The sequence below is a fragment of the Engystomops pustulosus genome, chromosome 4, assembly GCF_040894005.1.
Source record: "Engystomops pustulosus chromosome 4, aEngPut4.maternal, whole genome shotgun sequence".
In the NCBI taxonomy this organism is placed as follows: domain Eukaryota; kingdom Metazoa; phylum Chordata; class Amphibia; order Anura; family Leptodactylidae; genus Engystomops; species Engystomops pustulosus.
In genome coordinates, this window is record NC_092414.1 from 85,843,765 (window position 1) to 85,863,961 (window position 20,197).

General features: G+C 42.8%; 1 protein-coding gene across 3 annotated transcripts in view; it reads left to right on the forward strand.

Moving 5' to 3' along the window:
- Nucleotides 1-20,197, forward strand: part of PLEKHG7 (pleckstrin homology and RhoGEF domain containing G7) — a 59,105-nt gene that overhangs the window by 17,613 nt on the left and 21,295 nt on the right. For all 3 annotated transcript variants that reach the window (XM_072146556.1, XM_072146555.1, XM_072146554.1), the window contains exons 2-4: nucleotides 11,014-11,469; nucleotides 11,555-11,722; nucleotides 13,039-13,061. In XM_072146556.1, the coding sequence (XP_072002657.1) occupies nucleotides 11,029-11,469; nucleotides 11,555-11,722; nucleotides 13,039-13,061 (632 nt within the window). In that variant the 5' untranslated portion in view covers nucleotides 11,014-11,028. The remainder of the gene's footprint in view (nucleotides 1-11,013; nucleotides 11,470-11,554; nucleotides 11,723-13,038; nucleotides 13,062-20,197) is intronic.

A 20,197-nucleotide genomic window follows, 5' to 3' on the forward strand; every position in this document is an offset into this window, starting at 1 on the left:
CCAGATTACATTATAGGCTTAGCAAATATCATCTAAATACAGACAAAGAGAATTTTGCTGAAAACAGAAAATGAGTTGTTTGTGACTGCAAGATATGAGATGCCATAGACAGAACTACTACAGCTCTGTTCACAGCTCATCTGTAGTACAGAAATACTGATGCCATCTTTAACACACAATAACACACAGATAAAAGTAGTAAATACTTTAACAGTAAAGTTTTCTGATAGAATTCCCTTATAGTGGACTGCATAATTTACTGCACTAAAAAGAAGGAATGCTGACATGTTGCTGGCACATACTATCCAGATATACACCATTGCAAGACCGTATATACTCGTGTATAAGCCGAGTTTTTCAGCACAAAAAATGTGCTGAAAAACCTCGCCTTGGCTTATAGACGAGTCAATGATTAAAAAAAATAAATTAATACTCACCCTCCGGTGCCCGATGTTCGTCGTACACTGTGATGCAGCGCTGTCACCGCTGATGACGTCATCCACAGTGTGCGACGGCGCGATCTCCCGGCCAGAGAAGATAGAAGAGTGAAGAAGCCGCTGGGAGCCGCGATGGGAATCGGAAGCCGCCGGGAGCCGTGACGAACATCGGGGACAACGGAGGGTGAGTATTAAGTTTATTTTTTTATCTGTATGCTACACAGGCTGTATACTACTGAGGGCAGACTGCATACTACTGAGGGCAGACTGTATACTGATGGGGGCAGGCTGTATACTGCAAGTGGCAGGCTGTATACTGCAAGGAGGCAGGCTGTATACTGATGGGGACAGGCTGTATACTGCAAGGGGGCAGGCTGTATACTACTGGGGGCAGGCTGTATACTACATGGGGGCAGGCTGTATGCTACATGGGGGCAGGCTGTATACTACATGGGGGCAGGCTGTATACTACATGGGGGCAGGCTGTATGCTACATGGGGCTGGCTGTATACTACATGGGGGCTGGTTGGCTGTATACTACATGGGGGCTGGCTGGCTGTTTACTACACCCTCAGCTTATACTCGAGTCAATGGGTTTTCCCAGTTTTCGGTGGTAAAATTAGGGGTCTCGGCTTATACTCGGGTCGGCTTATACTCGAGTATATACGGTACAGGCAATCCCCAGGCTACATACAGGCAGGGGCAGACTGGGAATTTTAAGTGGCCCTGGAAAAAAATGTAAAAGTGGCCCCACTCTGTGGGTGGGGTCAAAACAAGTAGGTGTAACCATGTGATTTGGATGGAGTTAGTAAACTCCACATGAACTGTTTATAGATGGTCTAAATCAACATGTACAGCGCAGAGAAAGAGACTCATACTGCCTCTCTTATACAGGAATAAAGCTTCTTTTTTAAAAGAAAAAAATATATACAAAGAAAAAAACTACTGCAATACTTTCTCCGTTAAACACAAATATAACTACTATAGTACTGCCCCTATGTACAAGAATATAACTACAATAATACTGCCCCCTATGTACAATAATATAACTACTATAATACTGCCCCCTATGTACAAGAATATAACTACAATAATGCTGCCCCCTATGTACAAGAATATAACTACTATGATACTGCTCCTATGTACAAGAATATAACTACTATAATACTGCCCCCATGTACAAGAATATAACTACTATAATGCTGCCCCCTATGTACAAGAGTATAACTACAATAATACTGCCCTCTATGTACACGAATATAACTACTATGACACTACCCCTATGTACAAGAATATAACTACTATAATACTGCCCCCTACATACAAGAATATAACTTCTATAATACTGGTACAGGAATATGCCATATACCACCACCAGCCAGCCCCCCCCCTTTGTATATACCCAGACAGCCGCCCCAGTATACAGCCAGCCCCCCTGTATATAGCCAAACAGCCCCCCCAGTGTATACAGCCAGCCCACCTTGTATCTAGCCAACCAGTTCCCCGGTATCTAGCCAGCCCCCCCTGTACATAGCCAGACACTCTCCAAGTATATAGCCAGAACGACACCCCCCCCCCTCCCCTCCACGCAGAAAACAGCCAGCCCTTCCCCCCCAGTATACAGCCTGCCGGCTCTCCCAGTATACAGCCAGAGCCCCCCCACCCCAGTATACAGCCAGCTGCCCCCCCCCCCCCCCGGTATACAGCTTGCTGACCACCGCCCGTTCTCCCGGTGGGTCATATGGCCAGCCCGCCACTGCATACAGGATAGGTTAAGTAGGTTTGTCCTTAAGTTGAATTTGTCTCTTTTAAGTCGGAACAAGTATATTTTGTAAGTGTAACTTCTGACAAAAATGCATTCATTTTCAAAATTTTGAGTTCTCATGGGGAAAGGGTTAGCAATAGAGATGAGCGAACATACTCGTCCGAGCTTGATGCTCGTTCGAGCATTAGCATACTCGAAACTGCTGGTTGCTCAGACGAATACTTCGCCCGCTCGAGAAAATGGCAGCTCCCGCCGTTTTGCTTTTTGGCGGCCAGAAACAGAGCCAATCACAAGCCAGGAGACTCTGCACTCCACCCAGCATGACGTGGTACCCTTACACGTCGATAGCAGTGGTTGGCTGGCCAGATCAGGTGACCCTGGGATAGACTAGCCGCTGCCCGCGCTGCTCGGATCATTCTGTGTCTGGATGCCGCTAGAGAGAGAGCTGCTGCTGGTCAGGGTTAGCGTTAGTGTGCAGGTAGATTACTGTTAGGCAGGAGTGATTCTCCAAGAACCCAACAGCCCTTCTTAGGGCTACAATAACGTTATACTTTTTTTTTTTGGGGCTTGCTGGCACTAGTAGTGCAGCTAGTACCATATTGTGAGGAATTTGCAGGGGGACTTGGTACCGTTGTGTTTAGCTCTTAGTGACACACATATCCACCTCAAACACCAAAGTGGGAAAATTTATTAGGGGTTTGATTTCAATTAGGCACAGTCTGCCAGTTTCTTTTTATTTTACGTTTATTTTTTCATAACTCAGCGTCATCTCATCAGTGTGCTTTCATACTTGGCTAGAAAATAGCCAAAGGAGAATCCAAACGGCTTACTTACGCCTACAATAGCGTTATATATATTTTATTTCTGGTTGATCTGCTGGTGGCTGTCCTTGCTGCAGTGCATATACTAGCCAATTGTGAGGAATTTGGAGTGAGACTTGCGACCGCTGTGTTTAGCGCTTAGTGACGCACATATCCATCGCAAAGACCGCAGTGGGAAAATTTATTAGGGGTTGGATTTCAATTAGGCACAGTCTGCCATTTCCTTTTTATTTTACGTTTATTTTTTCATAACTCAGCGTCATCTCATCAGTGTGCTTTCATACTTGGCTAGAAAATAGCCAAAGGAGAATCCAAACGGCTTACTTACGCCTACAATAGCGTTATATATATTTTATTTCTGGTTGATCTGCTGGTGGCTGTCCTTGCTGCAGTGCATATACTAGCCAATTGTGAGGAATTTGGAGTGAGACTTGCGACCGCTGTGTTTAGCGCTTAGTGACGCACATATCCATCGCAAAGACCGAAGTGGGATAATTTATTAGGGGTTGGATTTCAATTAGGCACAGTCTGCCATTTACTTTTTATTTTACGTTTATTTTTTCATAACTCAGCGTCATCTCATCTGGCATAGCAGTGTGCTTTCATAGTTGGCTAGAAAATAGCCATAGCAATAGGATAGCATCGTTTGGTTTTAAAAACTAAAAAACACAAAAAAAAAGTAAAAAAAAAATTTAAGTTATAACTTTCATTTTCAAAATGTTTAACCCGAGGGCTAGGGGTAGAGAACGAGGGCGGGGACGTGGGCGTCCAACTACTGCAGGGGTCAGAGGCCGTGGTCCTGGGCGGGGTGAGACACCACCTGCTGATGAGGGAGCAGGGGAACGCCGCAGAGCTACACTCCCTAGGTTCATGTCTGAAGTTACTGGGACTCGTGGTAGAGCACTGTTGAGGCCAGAACAGTGCGAACAGGTGATGTCGTGGATTGCCGACAATGCTTCGAGCAATTTGTCCACCAGTCAGTCTTCCACGCAGTCCACCCATGTCACCGAAATCGGCACTCCTCCAGCTCCTGCACCTCAGCCTCCTCCCCCCCAGTCTGCCCCCTCCCAGGAAAATTTGGCATTTGAACCGGCATACTCTGAGGAACTGTTTTCTGGACCCTTCCCACAGTCACAAACCACTTGTCCGGTTGCTGCTGAGCAATTTTCCGATGCCCAGGTTTTCCACCAGTCGCAGTTTGTGGGTGATGATGACCTTCTTGACGTAGTGGCAGAAGTGTGTAAAGAGGTGTCCGACAATGAGGAGACACGGTTGTCAGACAGTGGTGAAGTTGTTGTCAGGGCAGGAAGTCCGAGGGGGGAGAAGACTGAGGGATCGGAGGATGATGAGGTGACAGACCCAAGCTGGGTTGAGAGGCCGGGTGAACACAGTGCTTCTGAGACGGAGGAGAGTCCTATAGCAGAACAGGTTGGAAAAGGCAGTGGTGGGGCCAGACGGAGAGGCAGGGCCAGAGCAGGTGCATCAGCGCCAAATGTGTCACGTAGTGAAGCTCCCGTGGCGAGGGCTCCCGCGGCGAGGGCTAGATTTTCAGAAGTCTGGAGGTTCTTTAAGGAAACACCGGATGACCGACGGACTGTGGTGTGCAACCTTTGCCAAACCAGGATCAGCAGGGGTTCCACCACTACTAGCTTAACTACCACCAGTATGCGCAGGCATATGAATGCTAAACACCCGAATCAGTGGCACCAAGCCCGTTCACCTCCGGCCGTGCACACCACTGCTCCTTCCCCTGTGTCAGCTGATAGTCAGCCCCCTGCCCAGGACCCTGGCACAAAAACCCCATCGTTGCCTCCACGATCCTCCACAGCATCCACCAGCGTTCAGCTCTCCATACCCCAGACGCTGGAGCGGAAAAGAAAATATAGTGCAACCCACCCGCACGCCCAAGCCCTTAATGTCCACATCTCCAGATTGCTTAGCCTGGAGATGCTGCCCTATAGGCTAGTAGAGACCGAGGCCTTTCGCAACCTCATGGCGGCGGCCGCCCCTCGGTATTCGGTCCCCAGTCGCCACTACTTTTCCCGATGTGCCGTCCCAGCCCTGCACCAGCACGTGTCAGACAACATCATCCGTGCCCTGACCAACGCCGTTTCTGACAAGGTCCACCTGACCACGGACACGTGGACGAGTGCTGCCGGGCAGGGCCACTATATATCGCTGACGGCACATTGGGTTAACTTGGTGGAGGCTGGGACCGAGTCTGACCTTGGGGCTGGTCATATACTGCCGACGCCGAGGATTGCGGGGCCTACCTCGGTCCAGGTCTCAAAGGCCTACTATGCCTCCTCCTCCTCCCACCCCTCCTCCACCTCCTCCTCCGAACTACCATCCGTGGGCATGGCGCCATCAGTCGCTAGCTCTAGGCACAGCAGCAGTGCCGTCGCTAAGCGACAGCAGGCGGTGCTCAAACTGCTGAGCCTAGGCGATAAAAGGCACACCGCCCAAGAACTATTACAGGGCATCACGGCGCAGACTGATCTGTGGCTGGCACCGCTGAACCTGAAGCCAGGCATGGTTGTGTGTGACAACAGCCGTAACCTGGTGGCGGCTCTGCAACTCGGCAGACTGACACATGTGCCATGCCTGGCCCATGTGTTAAATCTGATAGTTCAGCGTTTCCTCAAGACATACCCCAATCTGTCAGATTTGCTCACAAAGGTGCGCCGCAACTGTGCGCATTTCAGGAAGTCCAGCACAGATGCTGCCACTCTCAGGGCAGCGCAGCGCCGCCTCCAACTGCCCGCTCACCGACTGTTGTGCGACGTGCCCACGAGGTGGAATTCAACATTAACCATGTTATCCAGAGTTTACCAGCAGCGCAGAGCAATTGTAGACTGCCAGATGTCAACTTCCACCAGAACTGGTAGTCAGGTCAGTCAGCTTCCTCAAGTCTACAATGAGGAGTGGACGTGGATGTCTGATATCTGTCAGGTGCTGAGTAACTTTGAGGAGTCAACACAGATGGTCAGTGGCGATGCCGCCATCATCAGCCTCACCATCCCGCTGCTTGGCCTGTTGAAAAACTCTCTGATCAGCATGAAGTCGGAAGCTTTGCGCTCGTCACAAGAGACGGGGGAAGAAGATTCCCTTGTTGATAGCCAAAGCACCCTCAGGTCTGTTTCTCAGCGCATATCGGAGGAGGTGGAGGAGGATGAGGAGGAAGAGGAGGAGAATGTTGGCGAGACACAAGAGGGGAGCATTGCTCAGACCTTCACTGTTCAGCGTGTATGGGCAGAAGAAGAGGAGTTGGCGGAGTTGGAGGAGGAGGAAATGGACAGTCAGGCCAGTGAGGGGAGTGAATTCTTGCGCGTTGGGACTCTGGCGCATATGGCAGATTTCATGCTAGGCTGCCTATCCCGTGACCCTCGCGTTCAAAGAATTTATTCCAGCACCGATTACTGGGTATTCACTCTCCTGGACCCACGGTACAAGCAAAATCTTTCCACTCTCATCCCTGGAGAGGAAAGGAGTGTGAGAATGCATGAATACCAGCAGGCCCTGGTGCACAAGCTGAAACAGTATTTCCCTTCTGACAGCGCTAGCGGCAGAGTGCGTAGTTCCGCGGGACAAGTAGTGAGGGAGAGTAGGCGAGCAGGCAGCTTGTCCAGCACTGGCAAGGGTACGCTTTACAAGGCTTTTGCCAGCTTTATGTCACCCCAGCAAGACACTGTCACCTGTCCCCAGTCTCGGCAGAGTAGGGCTGATCTTTACAGAAAGATGGTGAGGGAGTACGTAGCTGACCATACCATCGTCCTAAATGATCACACAGCTCCCTACAACTACTGGGTTTCAAAGCTGGACATGTGGCACGAACTGGCGCTGTACGCCTTGGAGGTTCTTGCCTGCCCTGCCGCTAGCGTCTTGTCCGAGCGGGTTTTCAGTGCAGCTGGTGGCATCATCACCGATAAGCGTACACGCCTGTCGACTGACAGCGCTGACAGGCTGACGCTTATTAAGATGAATAAAGCCTGGATTTCTCATAATTTCCAATCTCCACCAGGTGAAGGAAGCTCAACCTGAATAATTTATGCACTCCTCCTCCTCCTCATTTTCCTCCTTCTCCTCCTCTTTGTACACTAAAGCAGAGGAAACTGGCTATTTTTTGACAGGGCCCACTGGCTCTAGCTATAGTACTTTATGCATTTAATTTTTCTGGAGGGCCACCTACCCGGTCCTCTGTTTTAAACAATTTTTGGGAGTGCCACATACAGGCACTCAATCTATTTCATTTTTCTGGAGGGCCACCTACCTGCTCCTCTGGTTTGAAAACTTTTTTGGACTGCCACATACAGGCACTCAATCTATTTCATTTTTCTGGAGGGCCACCTACCTGCTCCTCTGGTTTGAAAACTTTTTTGGACTGCCACATACAGGCACTCAATCTATTTCATTTTTCTGGAGGGCCACCTACCTGCTCCTCTGGTTTGAAAACTTTTTTGGACTGCCACATACAGGCACTCAATCTATTCCATTTTTCTGGAGGGCCACCTACCTGCTCCTCTGGTTTGAAAACTTTTTTGGACTGCCACATACAGGCACTATCCAAATTAAATTGTCTCCATAGCAGCCTCCACACGTCTCCATTGCTACCTCCAAAAGTCGTCCATATAGCTGCCTCCATACATCGTCCCCTTATCAAACGAGGTGTGTCAGGCACAAATTTGGATTGTTTTCATGGATTCCACATCAAAGTTGTTAACTTTGTCGCCACCCTGCTGTGTTATCCACAAAATATACTGGCAAACTTTTACCATTTAGGGATATTATTTCAGCGCTTCTTGCGCATCTGTTTACATTCCCCTCACCCGCCATATCCCAAACTTATAAGAACGCTACTACACTTGATCTTATACAAAAGGTTCTTAGAAGTGCTGTTTGGGGAGGAGCCTAGAGACACGGGCTTGGATTGGCGAAAGCTCGCCTGGCAGCGGAGCGCCAGCTCCATGCCAAGATCCACCTAACATAGTTTTAACTGCAGCACCTTTAATCTACTACTAGTTCACTGCCTCCATACATGGTCCCCTTATCAAACGAGCTGTGTCAGGCAGAATTTTGGGTTGTTTTCATGGCTTCCATGTTAACTTTGTCGCCACCCTGCTGTGTAATCCACAAAATATACTGGCAAACTTTTATCATGTACCGATATTATTTGAGCGCTTCTTGCTCACCTCCTTTGGTTCCTCTCTGCCACCCATTGGTTTGAAGCCTGAGTCCATTTAGGGTATGTCGCCATGACACTCTCTAGCCTGCTGCCGCTGCCTCTGCATGCCGTCCCCTATAGTGTCAGGGTCAATTATTGGATGTTTTAGATGCTATCTAGCTTCATTCTGTCACTCTGTCATGGCCATGCTGTTGCCCATAATTTTGGCATAATGGTGCGATTAAGCAGCCTCAGAGGCATCCATGCATGCTGCCCCTGCTGTTTCCTGTCCATTTCCGTGGTGTTTCCATCCTTTTCTGAGGTTCCCAGGTGTTTGGCCAAGCTTCCCTGTGCAGAGCCTTGGTCCCCTTGAAAAATGCTCGAGTCTCCCATTGACTTCAATGGGGCTCGTTATTCGAGACGAGCACTCGAGCATCGGGAAAAGTTCGTCTCGAATAACGAGTACCCGAGCATTTTAGTGCTCGCTCATCTCTAGTTAGCAAGAACGCTTCATTACAGAGACCCTGGATAACTCTTACAGCTATCCATTCCATTAACAGTACAGTAAATTTCCGCCATCCATAACTAGGAGTTGTCTGTAAGTCAGGTGTCCTTAAGTCAAGGACTGCCTGTATCTCATGGGTTTTGCTAGCTACAGGCTATGGACATGTTAATTGTATGTCAGAAGCATGGTATGAACTTAACCAGCAAAAAGACCTAAGAGTAGCTGAAAACCTCCTAGACTTCTCGCTCTAAAAATAATTAAATACCACATCCTCAGTATACTGCTACATGTTGGGGTCACCGCTACCTTGTATGAAAAACAAGAAGTGTGGGCGAAACAAGAACTGGGGTGTCCATTTGCCATACCGTTCAAGCACCATGTGTAAGACACTGGTCTAATTATGTATGTCCAGAGCATTAGGTTTATCTGAATAGAGATTATGGAGGATATATTATCCTAATGACTAGGACAGTACCCGAGAGGTGCTTACTGCTTTAGTCGTGGCTTTGGACCACAATTACTGTTTTTCTCCTGATATTATACTTGCTGTGATTACTTATTTTTGTGTGTGTCTTATTATGATTATGAAATAAAAATACATGAATTTCATGTTGTTTTAATAAACAGCAGGTTCCTGCTCCTGCTCTATAACATGCTGCCAGTATTTTCCTTGTGACAAGTTCCCTTGAAAGAAATAAGGATACAGATATTTTTTTATTCTTTAATGACACACCATTAAGGAAAATGTTATTTATTCACATTATTTTCCATGGGCACCTTTATTGTATGTCCTATGACTTATTGTACGCTGTAATTATTTTAGTTTGTCTGTACCTACTATCAGTGGCAGTGGGTAAGCATTCAGCAAGTTCATGGCCACATACTGTAATATTGAGCTGCATATTGAGTTTTTTCATTTAGGTTTTTTTTCCCAATTTACATCTACACTATACAGGCGGTCCCCTACTTAAGGACACCCGACTTACAGACAACCCATAGTTACAGACGGACCGCTCTGCCTACTGTGACCTCTGGTGAAGCTCTCTGGAAGCTTTACTATAGCCCCAGACTGCACTGATCAGCTGTAAGATGTCTGTAATGAAGCTTTATTGATAATTCTTGGTCCAATTACACCAAAAATTTTGAAACTCCAATTGTCACTGGGGCAAAAGAAAAAAAAAATGTCTAGAACTTCCATTATAAAATATACAGTTTCGACTTACATACAAATTCAACTTAAGAACAAACCTCCAGACCCTATCTTGTATGTAACCCGGGGACTGCCTGTACTCATTTTATACAATTTATATGTTGTCCCTAGATATTGTGCAGTAAAGCATTTACTAGGCTTTCTGTTGAACCCTACATTAAAAAGTATCTACAAATGTTGTCTGTGACCTACCCGCAGATTGATGTATTATTTTCAGGAAGGTGTATTAAGGCTGCTATGTGACATAAGCAGTCATCATTACTATACATATTTAGATGGGGAACACATGGGTACTCCAACGGCCATGTTTACTTTACTAAAAAGGATGCATGTGGCATTCATTACATATACTAAGACTTGTCTGTTTGATGCTACAACAAAAAAATAGTTATACATACATCAGTCAGGTATGTTAATAAAAATAAAAAAACACAACTACTCTTTCATGTCAATATGCTGAGATTATGTTTGTCCAATTTCTCCAAAGCTCAAAAAGGATTAATATGTTCCATAACACTGCCTATAACAATCCATTGTTTTAGGCATGGGTGATTGTTCCAACTTGTAACTGATATCTGTCATTAGTGGGAGTCTACCATCTCCAACAAGCATTAGAATGTGCTGGCAGCATGTTTTAGAGAAATACTGTATGATTTCCAACATGCCTAAATTATTCTGCCCGTTATGTCATATCCAAGATATTCCCAGTTTAATCCATATACTAATGAGATAGTTGGTGCACCAAGGTAAGATTCCCAGCACACAGCGCACCACTATTCCCACCATAATCACTTCACTTCTCTAAATATTGCCCCATGCTTCTTACAGGGCAGATTTCCTGGTTATCTGATGGAGAGTTTTTAGGGTTCTGAGGACATGACCTTGATGCACCAACTACCCACTTAGCATACAGATTACATTGAGACTTTCACATAAAAAAAAAAATGATCGACAGAAATAAGGTATTTTTGAAATCATTCTACATTTTTCTATAACATTCTAATGTTATGAAAATGTTTGGGGGTTTATTTAAATTAGTGAATTATTATTTATGGTATTATATATATAATATCTGCTATTTTTATTTATGGTATGTTATTTTCCCTTTATATAGAAATATGTGAGAAAAATGTTGGAGCCAGTGCAGATTTGTTTCCAAGACATGGACAAAGAAGACATGATTACAGAATGCACAGATGAAGATAACAATGTGGATGTTTTTGATGTCAGCTTATCATCTCCTTCTGATTCACATACACAGAGTGATGAGCTAATTCTAAATAACCTAAAAAATGACAGAACCACTCTTACAAATGAAGAGCTCATATTGGATAATAGTAAGAGGCCATTAGAAAAATTACACAGAAAAGCCAATATCCCTCCACTTGTATTATTAGAGACAGATGGAAACTACAGTACACCATTCCAGTTCGATAGACAAGCACCTGGCAGAATATCGACTTCCCCGACACTAAGGAGGCTGAGAAAAAATACTATAGGAAGCTACACATCATTACAGGATGTTTTTGATGTCTCCAAGTTTCCAATTCACAAAGAAGAATGTGTCACGGTAAATTTCTTAGTTTATTCTTGTAACTATTCAGAGAGCATACTTATTACTTCATAAAGTTACTCTGGTCTTGTCATCTCCTTAGGACAATGCATCTTGTGCCTCTCAAAACCTAGAAGATTGTGTGAAAACCGATGACCATGCTCCCCAAACAAATGATACTGAAGATGTAGAGTCTGCAGATAAAAGCTACAACATCACAACAACAACTGAAACAAAAGGAGATCCTCACATACTCAAAAACTGTGCTGAGGTACAACCTTTACTTATGTTCATCAGTATATAACCATAGTCCAAATGGTAGTCATTAGGTTATGTCCATACAAATCTGTTATTCTTACATTTCTATCTTAATTTATGGATCTAAAAATGGATATGATATGATACACATATTCCTTGGTGTTAATTTCACATTTGTTTGTGATACAATGTAACAAATAATATAAGGAATAGATGTACTTTCATAACTTTTAACTAAAAAGTTCAAAGAATGAACAGTTGAAGCTGAAGAAATTAGTTGTTTCATCAGTTTGTCAGATTTTTACATCAATTTAATGTTCTTTATTGTAAAAAAAATACAATCTAAAAAACAATAATTTTTTAACACAGAAATAAATGGAGCTGATGCTATCAGAGTCAGTATTAATAGTCTCTGCATCTACCGCTTCTGAAGATTCGATGATAGAAATAACACTTCATGCATTGCTTTTTCTTCCCTTCAAAACTAGAAAAACCATAACAAAACCCAATGTAACCCATTGTAAGTTTATGGGTTCTGTTGGGTACCAGGGTTATGATTTGTATTAACTCTACCAATGTGCATAGCTTCAATTACTATAAACATGATGTGTGAACCAACTAATGCATTCTGCAAAATCCTTTTTTTGTATCTGGATATTCAGTAATTATCTGCAGGTGAACATAACTATATATAGCAAAGACTAATATTTTCAGAAGAGCAAGATTTATACATTATGCAGGTCCGTTTTACATTATCCTATATTATATGATACATATAAAATCTATATGTAGATCACACTATTTCTCTAATAAAGTGGGTCATCACGTCTGTAGGTAGACAAAAGAGTGAGACCACATAGTGCTCAGTAATTCTGGCACCGTTCTACTTTCTCATTAATTGCCAGCACTGTTTCAGTTTTTGGCCAGACAGCAGAAGGCTGTGACAGCATCAAAACCCTGGCAACATAATCCTGTCATAATGATTCATTGTCAAAGCAAACCATTCTAGTCTTACCACAAATAAGTCAAATAGACAAAGAATGAATAGAAGTTCTACAAATCAACTGATATGGCAGAGCACAAGGCCACTGCATCTCCTCCATTACTATTCTCTTAAAAATAATAGTTAGGGGGTGCTAATGGTTGCACTAGGAACCTGAAGCTTAATTTGTCCCATGTGGTGTCCGTGGTGACCAGTACTATAATTCAGAAATTACATGTTTTGCATTGAAGTTATACTTCTATTTAGATCACTTTTAGAAAGACCAAATATTTCTGTAACAGCAAAGCATACAAAACTAAGTGTATCATGATTGTTTTGTCTTTCAGATGAAGGCGTTCCACCAGTCACGGTAAGAGGGAAAAAAACTATATTTTTTGATCCATGAGTTACAGCATACCTGCCATACCTGCCAACTTGGATTCTGTTGTAAAGCAGCATTTTTCTCTTTATTGAATGTTAGAAAATGATTTTGAAATCTTGGCTGGTGCAGTATTTCTGGATTTTAGGAAAATGCCTTGCTGCACAGTCTGCATAATCTTCTATAGCGAAAACACATTGTACAGCTCTGTGCACAAATACTAATCACTCACATTAGAGTAAGTCCCATATCGGGGTCATAATCTAATTAAGAAAAGAGAGATGACTTATGGCAAGGCAGAAGAATAACATAAGATGGATCCCTCTTATCACCCTTATACACCAAGAATAGCAGGTGAAAGTTGGAGTCAAATCACACCATGAAATATTTCTTCAAGAAAATCTTGCTTAATCCGATGTACTGGTTGACCAAACTTTCTGTGTCACTTGTTAACTCTTAAAGGGCACCTATAATCAGTAGCCCTTTTTCTAGCTCCCAATGTCACCATTAAAAATAGTGTGCACATTACCAAAGTGTTTTTATAATACAACTGGATGAAAGTTTACCTTTCTCTCATGCAGAGGAGTGTCCCATGGGAGCGGCCAGTGAGGAGTGGTTCCCCTCCCCCACCCTCTGGAAATGCGTCTATTTCAAATTTTAAAATGCCCATATCCCTCCTATTTGCAATAGTCGCAGAGCAGTTTCCCAAGGGTGGTGGGGAAACCACTTCCCACTGGCCACTACCATGGGACACGAGACACTGCTCTGGAGAGAGGAGGGTAAACTTTCATCTAAAACCCATTTTTATCATAAAAACACTTTGGCAATGCGCACATTATTCTCTATGGGGACATGGGGGAGCCTGAAAAAGGGCCCCTCATGACATGTTCCCTTTAATGTAGGTTGTAAGTGTAATTGGAATAGATAATAGTGCAACATAAGCCATCTCGCAAGTGGAGATTTTTAGATTTCTATTTTTATGTGTAATATTTCATTCATTAGATACCATATTTAAGTACCATAAAGTGCCATATTTAAAATGTTAAACTTTTATGGCAACTACCAATAAAAGTTAAGTTTTGATATAATATTATAACCCACATCTATTACTCAACCTTTCCCTTATTTGTGAAATTATGGTAACAATAGAGATCCACTATCATTTCTGCATGACAGTGATACCTCCCTACCCACACAAGGGTCAAAAAAAAGTTAAACAGTAGAAAAATTAAAGATGTTTGCGTGAAATAATAGCTGTGCAAACATTTCTACTTATGTTCACTAGAAAATGGTTAGAAGCAATAGAAGGATATTTTAGGATATAAAGCCTGTAAACATAGTTGGAACCAATGTGTTGTTAGTTACAGGAGCTGTGTGGACTAAACCGCTAATAAAACCGGCCAACACAGAAATAAAATAATAGCTGCAACAAGCATTGCAAATAAAGTATCTCCCGTGAATCAAACAGATTGTATTTGTTGCTGATCTGCTGCCAGAAGTATAATATACTGTCGTGCCTGAATGTGAAGCGGACTAGCCAGTTATTTGTGTACACAACAACATGCAGCCAGGAGCAGTCACGATTCAAAGAAGTGCATGAGAAGAATATGATCTCTCTCTTTACCTATATCTTTCCAACCAATGACAAACCATGAAAAGAACCCTCAGCCTACACTTATTTTCAGTGTGCTGTACTCACTGAGCCTTAGCATGACTCCTACATCTTTATAATGCAATAGAAGTCATCTGGAAAAATAGTTCTGTAATATACATAGTGTTTTACTTAAGTATTTGAGGACAGTAGAAATGGAATGCAATCTATGAACTTGGTTGGCTCCAGGTTTCAGTAGGCCCCTGGGCAGGGAACGCACATGGTGGCATTAAAAATTCAGAAACTAAAACTGTCTCCCGTTCCCTAAAATATTCCCTAGTTTATGACCAAGCCCCCTCTAGGTTATTTTATATAAAGCCCCCTCACCCTATGGCTTCATTAGATTCAGTCCCCCTCACCCCCATGGATTCCTTATGTGCAGCCTTTTGTGTGTCCACCCAGCAGCTCTGGCATTTGCACAGGTATGCCCAGTGCCAACCCTGTCTATGAAGGTAGAAATTGCCTTTTGCAATAACACTTTTGAAGAATTCTTAGTTAATGTAGTGTGGGTCTGCCATTCAAGGGGTTAATGCTTATATTTGGAGCAAGTTACTTAAAGTCAAAGTTACTTGTGGTTTGACCACATAGATCCCCAATGATTACAAGGACTGAGGTCTCTAGGATAATGTAGAAGAGGTATGCATCAGTAGATAGTGTCACTTGTGGGATACCTCCTTTCTTTGTTGGAGCATTTGTTTTCTTCTTTCAATACTGCCCTGCACCACATACTATCCCTTTACACAATAATAAACATACCTTGCAGAAAGAAGGTGTACAAAGAAGAAATATGTGCATCAGTAGGCACGGCCCTACTCCTGGTGCACCAGGAAGCTAAGTTTCATATAGAATTTGTTCAAGAATGGCAGATTGTTATGAAATTTGAAACATATTTCTGGGAAGCATATTAAGGGCCCTAAACAATACTGGTTTACTTGTGGGGTAATTTTATGTTAGTAGACTACCTTTAATAATTCAATTGACAGATCATTGCATAGTAATGTAATACAGGCTTGTATATTGCTGATATTTGTGTTCTGAAAGTGCTGAATTCAGACTGAAAGAAAAAGATAAGCTACATCCAATGCTATACAGGCGGTCCCCTACTTAAGAACACCTGACTTACATACGACCCCTAGTTACAAACGGACCTCTGGATGCTAGTAATTTACTGTACTTTAGCCTTAGGCTACAATAAACAGCTATAACAGTTATCACAGGTGACTACAATGAAGCTTTATTGTTAATCCTGGTTCTAATGACAATCCAACATTTTTAAAATCCAATTGTCATAGAGACCAAAAAGAATTTGGCTGGGGTTACAATGATAAAGTATACAGTTCCGACTTACATACAAATTCAACTTAAGAACAAACCTACAGACCCTATCTTGTATGTAACCCGGGGACTGCCTGTATATGGCATGTCATGTGATTAGTTGCAGCTGATGGTTTTAAGTGGTAGTGATAGAGACGATTTACAATAGTTTTGCTGTGTTTGCATATTTAAAGGATAGAAAAGAATAGAGCAGGAGATAATTGTAAACTTTGCAATATACTTCCTTAAATCAGCTACCATTGCCTTTTTTCTTCTTCTTCTTTCTCCTACCATGAGCAGTTTAACAAAAGTCCCATACACAACATCAAAATAAGCTGATTTACACAAACTGCTTAAATAAGGAAAAAAAGGCAGAGGAAAAATGACACTGCAACACATTTTCTTAATAAAGTATATTACAGAGTGTATTGTTGTCTGCTATTTGGTTACTATTATTTTAATATGTGACTAACATGAGGTTTCTGACAGAGACATATTTATCTTTGTCTTGTTTGGAGGGTTCACTGTAAACATTAAACCCTTGTTAAGACACATTTATCCATACAAATGAGTGATACTGCCAAGCTAGTTACACGTACAGTTGGGGTGGTTTATTTACCACTTAGAAATAATATAGGTTTCCATATTGGGTGCACTTTTACAGCACATCAGACCAATGATCGGCAGGCTCTTTAGCTGAAAGAATAGAGCAGTACCCTGCGTCTGTACAATAATGTCCATGAGGAATTTTAATTATTTTTTTTTTTACAGTAGGGTACAGTAGTTTCAAATTTGAGAAAGTTACTTGTCCTTACATAAGATAACTGTTTCAAGCTTGGTGTAAAGATAACACTTCAAAAAATGCAAATCATTGTAGTTGCTTAATTTTTGGTATAAGGTGGGTTATATACATACATGTAAGCTTTTGCTTGTTTTACAAGCAAATTTAGTTGTGGATACAGAATTGGGAATGCAGTTTACAGTTAAATGAGACAATGCCCCGTATAATACGTTTTAGAAACACCAGGAAGATTTAATATTTCATTGCCCTGGTTGACTACTTTAGTCTTTTCTTCTTAGCATTTCCTGATTGAGAAAAGTCACTTCCGCAGTCAGTGATTGAGTGAATCTGTGTTTTAGTTATTTTTTGGGTGTCAAAGACACAAAGAAGAAAAGAAAACAACTTGACCAGACAGCTTAAAAACAACAGAGTAGCAGGGGATTAGCGATTTATTTGTGTTAGAGTGCAGCCGAGCATCCATTCAAGCATACATGACTTTGAGAATATCCCAGAGGTAGTTGGTGCAGATCTCTGCTAAGAGGACACTTGTTTAATGGACACTCTAGGAATAGCTAAAACTAATACAGTGAATTATACTTAGCATAGGGCCTGGGAGTACTAGGCATAGGCATAAGACCAGCAACAGTTTGTGTAAATCACCAACTCCTCAGCCTGTGCACTAATTCATTTAATTTCTGTGCAAAACAACAGTCACATTGCTAACAACTTGGCATCTCACAGAAAAAAAACATATTTTGAAAATTGGAAGGTAACATTAAACACAATAGTATAGACATACCCAAACAGTTTTTGGTAAAAAATGGCTTTTACCAAAAACAGAAAAAAAGGAAAACAAGTTCAAAGTGTACCTGTATTGTATGCTGAATCTAGTCTCTTAACCCATTGGTGTGGCTATCGAGGAGCGGTTCCCTCAACCACGGGAAACCATTTTCCCATTTTCTCTTCTGCTGACTGCTTAAGGCAATTCTTCTGCCTGCGTCAGCATCTGTTGGCATCTATAGCCGGACATGCACAGATGAAGCGGAGCCACACCTGGCCTCTGCATCAATCTGCGTTTGCGCCAATAAAAGCTTGGGGTTGCTAGGCAGTGAGGCGCCGGGAGGTATGCAATTCTGTAGCTAGTTGCGTACCCGCCTTACTGCCTAGCAACCCCAAGCATAGAGTGGCACATGCACAATGGCGGAAGGAGCTATGCGTGAGATGGAAGCTTTTCTTATATTTGAAAATGACGCATGATGGAGTGGTTTCCAGAGGGTGGGGAGGGAGTAAACGCTCCTCAATGGCCACGCTCATGGGGAAAGGAACTGGTCTCAGTATAAAATACATTTACACTTTGATCTAATTCATCCTTTTTTTGGTAAAAAAAAAACATTTTTACTACAAAAAACTGTTTGGTTATAACTATACTATTCTCTATGGGGACATGGGGGAGCCAAAAAGGCTTGTATTGACAGGATCCCTTTATTGCAAATGTAAACGCAAACACAACACGGCCTGAGAGTTACGGTTCATGAATTGTCCAAACTTTGGAAGAATGCATTAACAGATGTTTATTTACAGATCATTTTCAACCCTTAAAGGGGTTGTCCGAGATTAGACAAAAATATTGTGGTGGCCGGGGGCCGGACAAACCTCCCCCCCGGGCAACAATGAGATTTTCGTCTAATCTCGGACAACCTTTAATCCATAAGTGTGCTTACTTTGTGAAAGTGGTGACAGTATTCACCTTATATAACTCACTGAAAAAAATCAATGCAGAGTAATTGTCATAACAATGTAATATTTATTCTTCCATTGTTTTAGGTTATCTTTCTTTAAAGTGCAAAGTTTAGTTAAAAAGTTTTTCTTTCCATTGATACAAATCCAATTTTAACCCCTTAAAAGAAATCTCACACTAGCTACCACTAGCTGGTATACATATTAAACTACGAATACTTACCTTGGCTCCTCTTAATGTTGATTCTAACAGTGTCCTTCTCTAATCTTGACAAGCCAGGATCACCTAGAAAAGAAACTTATAATTAGGAGGCCGAAGCGTTTTAGACCCTTTTCAAGACCTCTTTTCATAAATTTTGCCTCAAAATCATCCATTCAATAACCAGGCCATCAGGTGGAGGGCCCTGACCCCTGGATAGTAAACTGGTCACTGAGACAGCAAGTCCCTTAATTCCAGGAGGACCCATGGAAAGTTCCCTAAGGCTGGAAAACTGAGCCCAGCAAGGTTAAAAGGGGGCAATCAATATTATCCTTCACCCTGGCGTGCTCAGGTCTCCTTCCAGGGACAGGAAACCAACTGAGGAAGGGGAGGAGGAGTCTCTTTTAATGCTCAGGTTTCCTGTCCCTGTGGGGCAAATCCCTATCTCTCTGGTGGTGCCGTTGTGGCGAAATAGAAAAATAAATATCTTAAAATAAATAAATAAAATTGTTGTTCATTTAAGGAGACGGTATGGGTAGCAATGATTGAACCCGACCAGCACTGTTTGCAGGAGAAGAGGCAGCTAGAAATTTCAATTAAATGCCCTTTTTTGAGGCAGTGTGACGTACAGTGTTCCCAGATGCCTAACAACTTGGAAGATGAGGATAGGTTGGAGGATTAGGACATCTACCATGATAATGATGAAACCAAAGTGCCAATTTCTGTAGATTTCTGCAATGCAGAGAATGAGGGCAGCAGTGAGGGATTGGTGGAAGAAGATCTGAGTCGTGATGATGATGTCCTATACCCAACATGGTTCAGAGGAAGTTCAGAGGATAGTTTGAAGGAGGAAGTGGTGGTCACAAAGCCCTTGATAGCCAGCAGAAGGTGTGGAAGCCACGGATTCAGAGCTGCATCAAGCAGCCTATAGTCACAAGGTGGTCTGCTACAAATCAATGTGCACACAATAACAGACCCATTGAATCTCCATGACGTGACATTTTCCACATGCCATTTGCATGCTGTACCACCAGTCCCTGAAGTGAGTAACAACTAGTGTATAACCAAGTCCCCAGCAAAAAAAACAGCTGTAGTATGTGACACTGTAGTAGGTGACACACCAAAAAAACCACAGAAATACCTAAGGCTCCCTCTGCTGCTTTGATTGTCTAAGCCTCTACTATTGTCTCCCAAGTGACAAGACCAATTGTCTCCCCTCAAAGGGGGGCTGTAACACCACCGCCAACACAATCATCAACAAGCCTGTCTACACCATTCCAGGGAAGCATTCAGCTTCAAAACCAAACAATAGAGAAATAATGTAAGTTTGGCCCATCTCACCCTTGAGCCTTGGTCCTGACTGGGGCAGTTGAAACTTTGCTGGCCTTAAAAAAGCTATCATTATATACAGCTCTAAAAATCTTTTGGCAATGGCTGTCCCACCA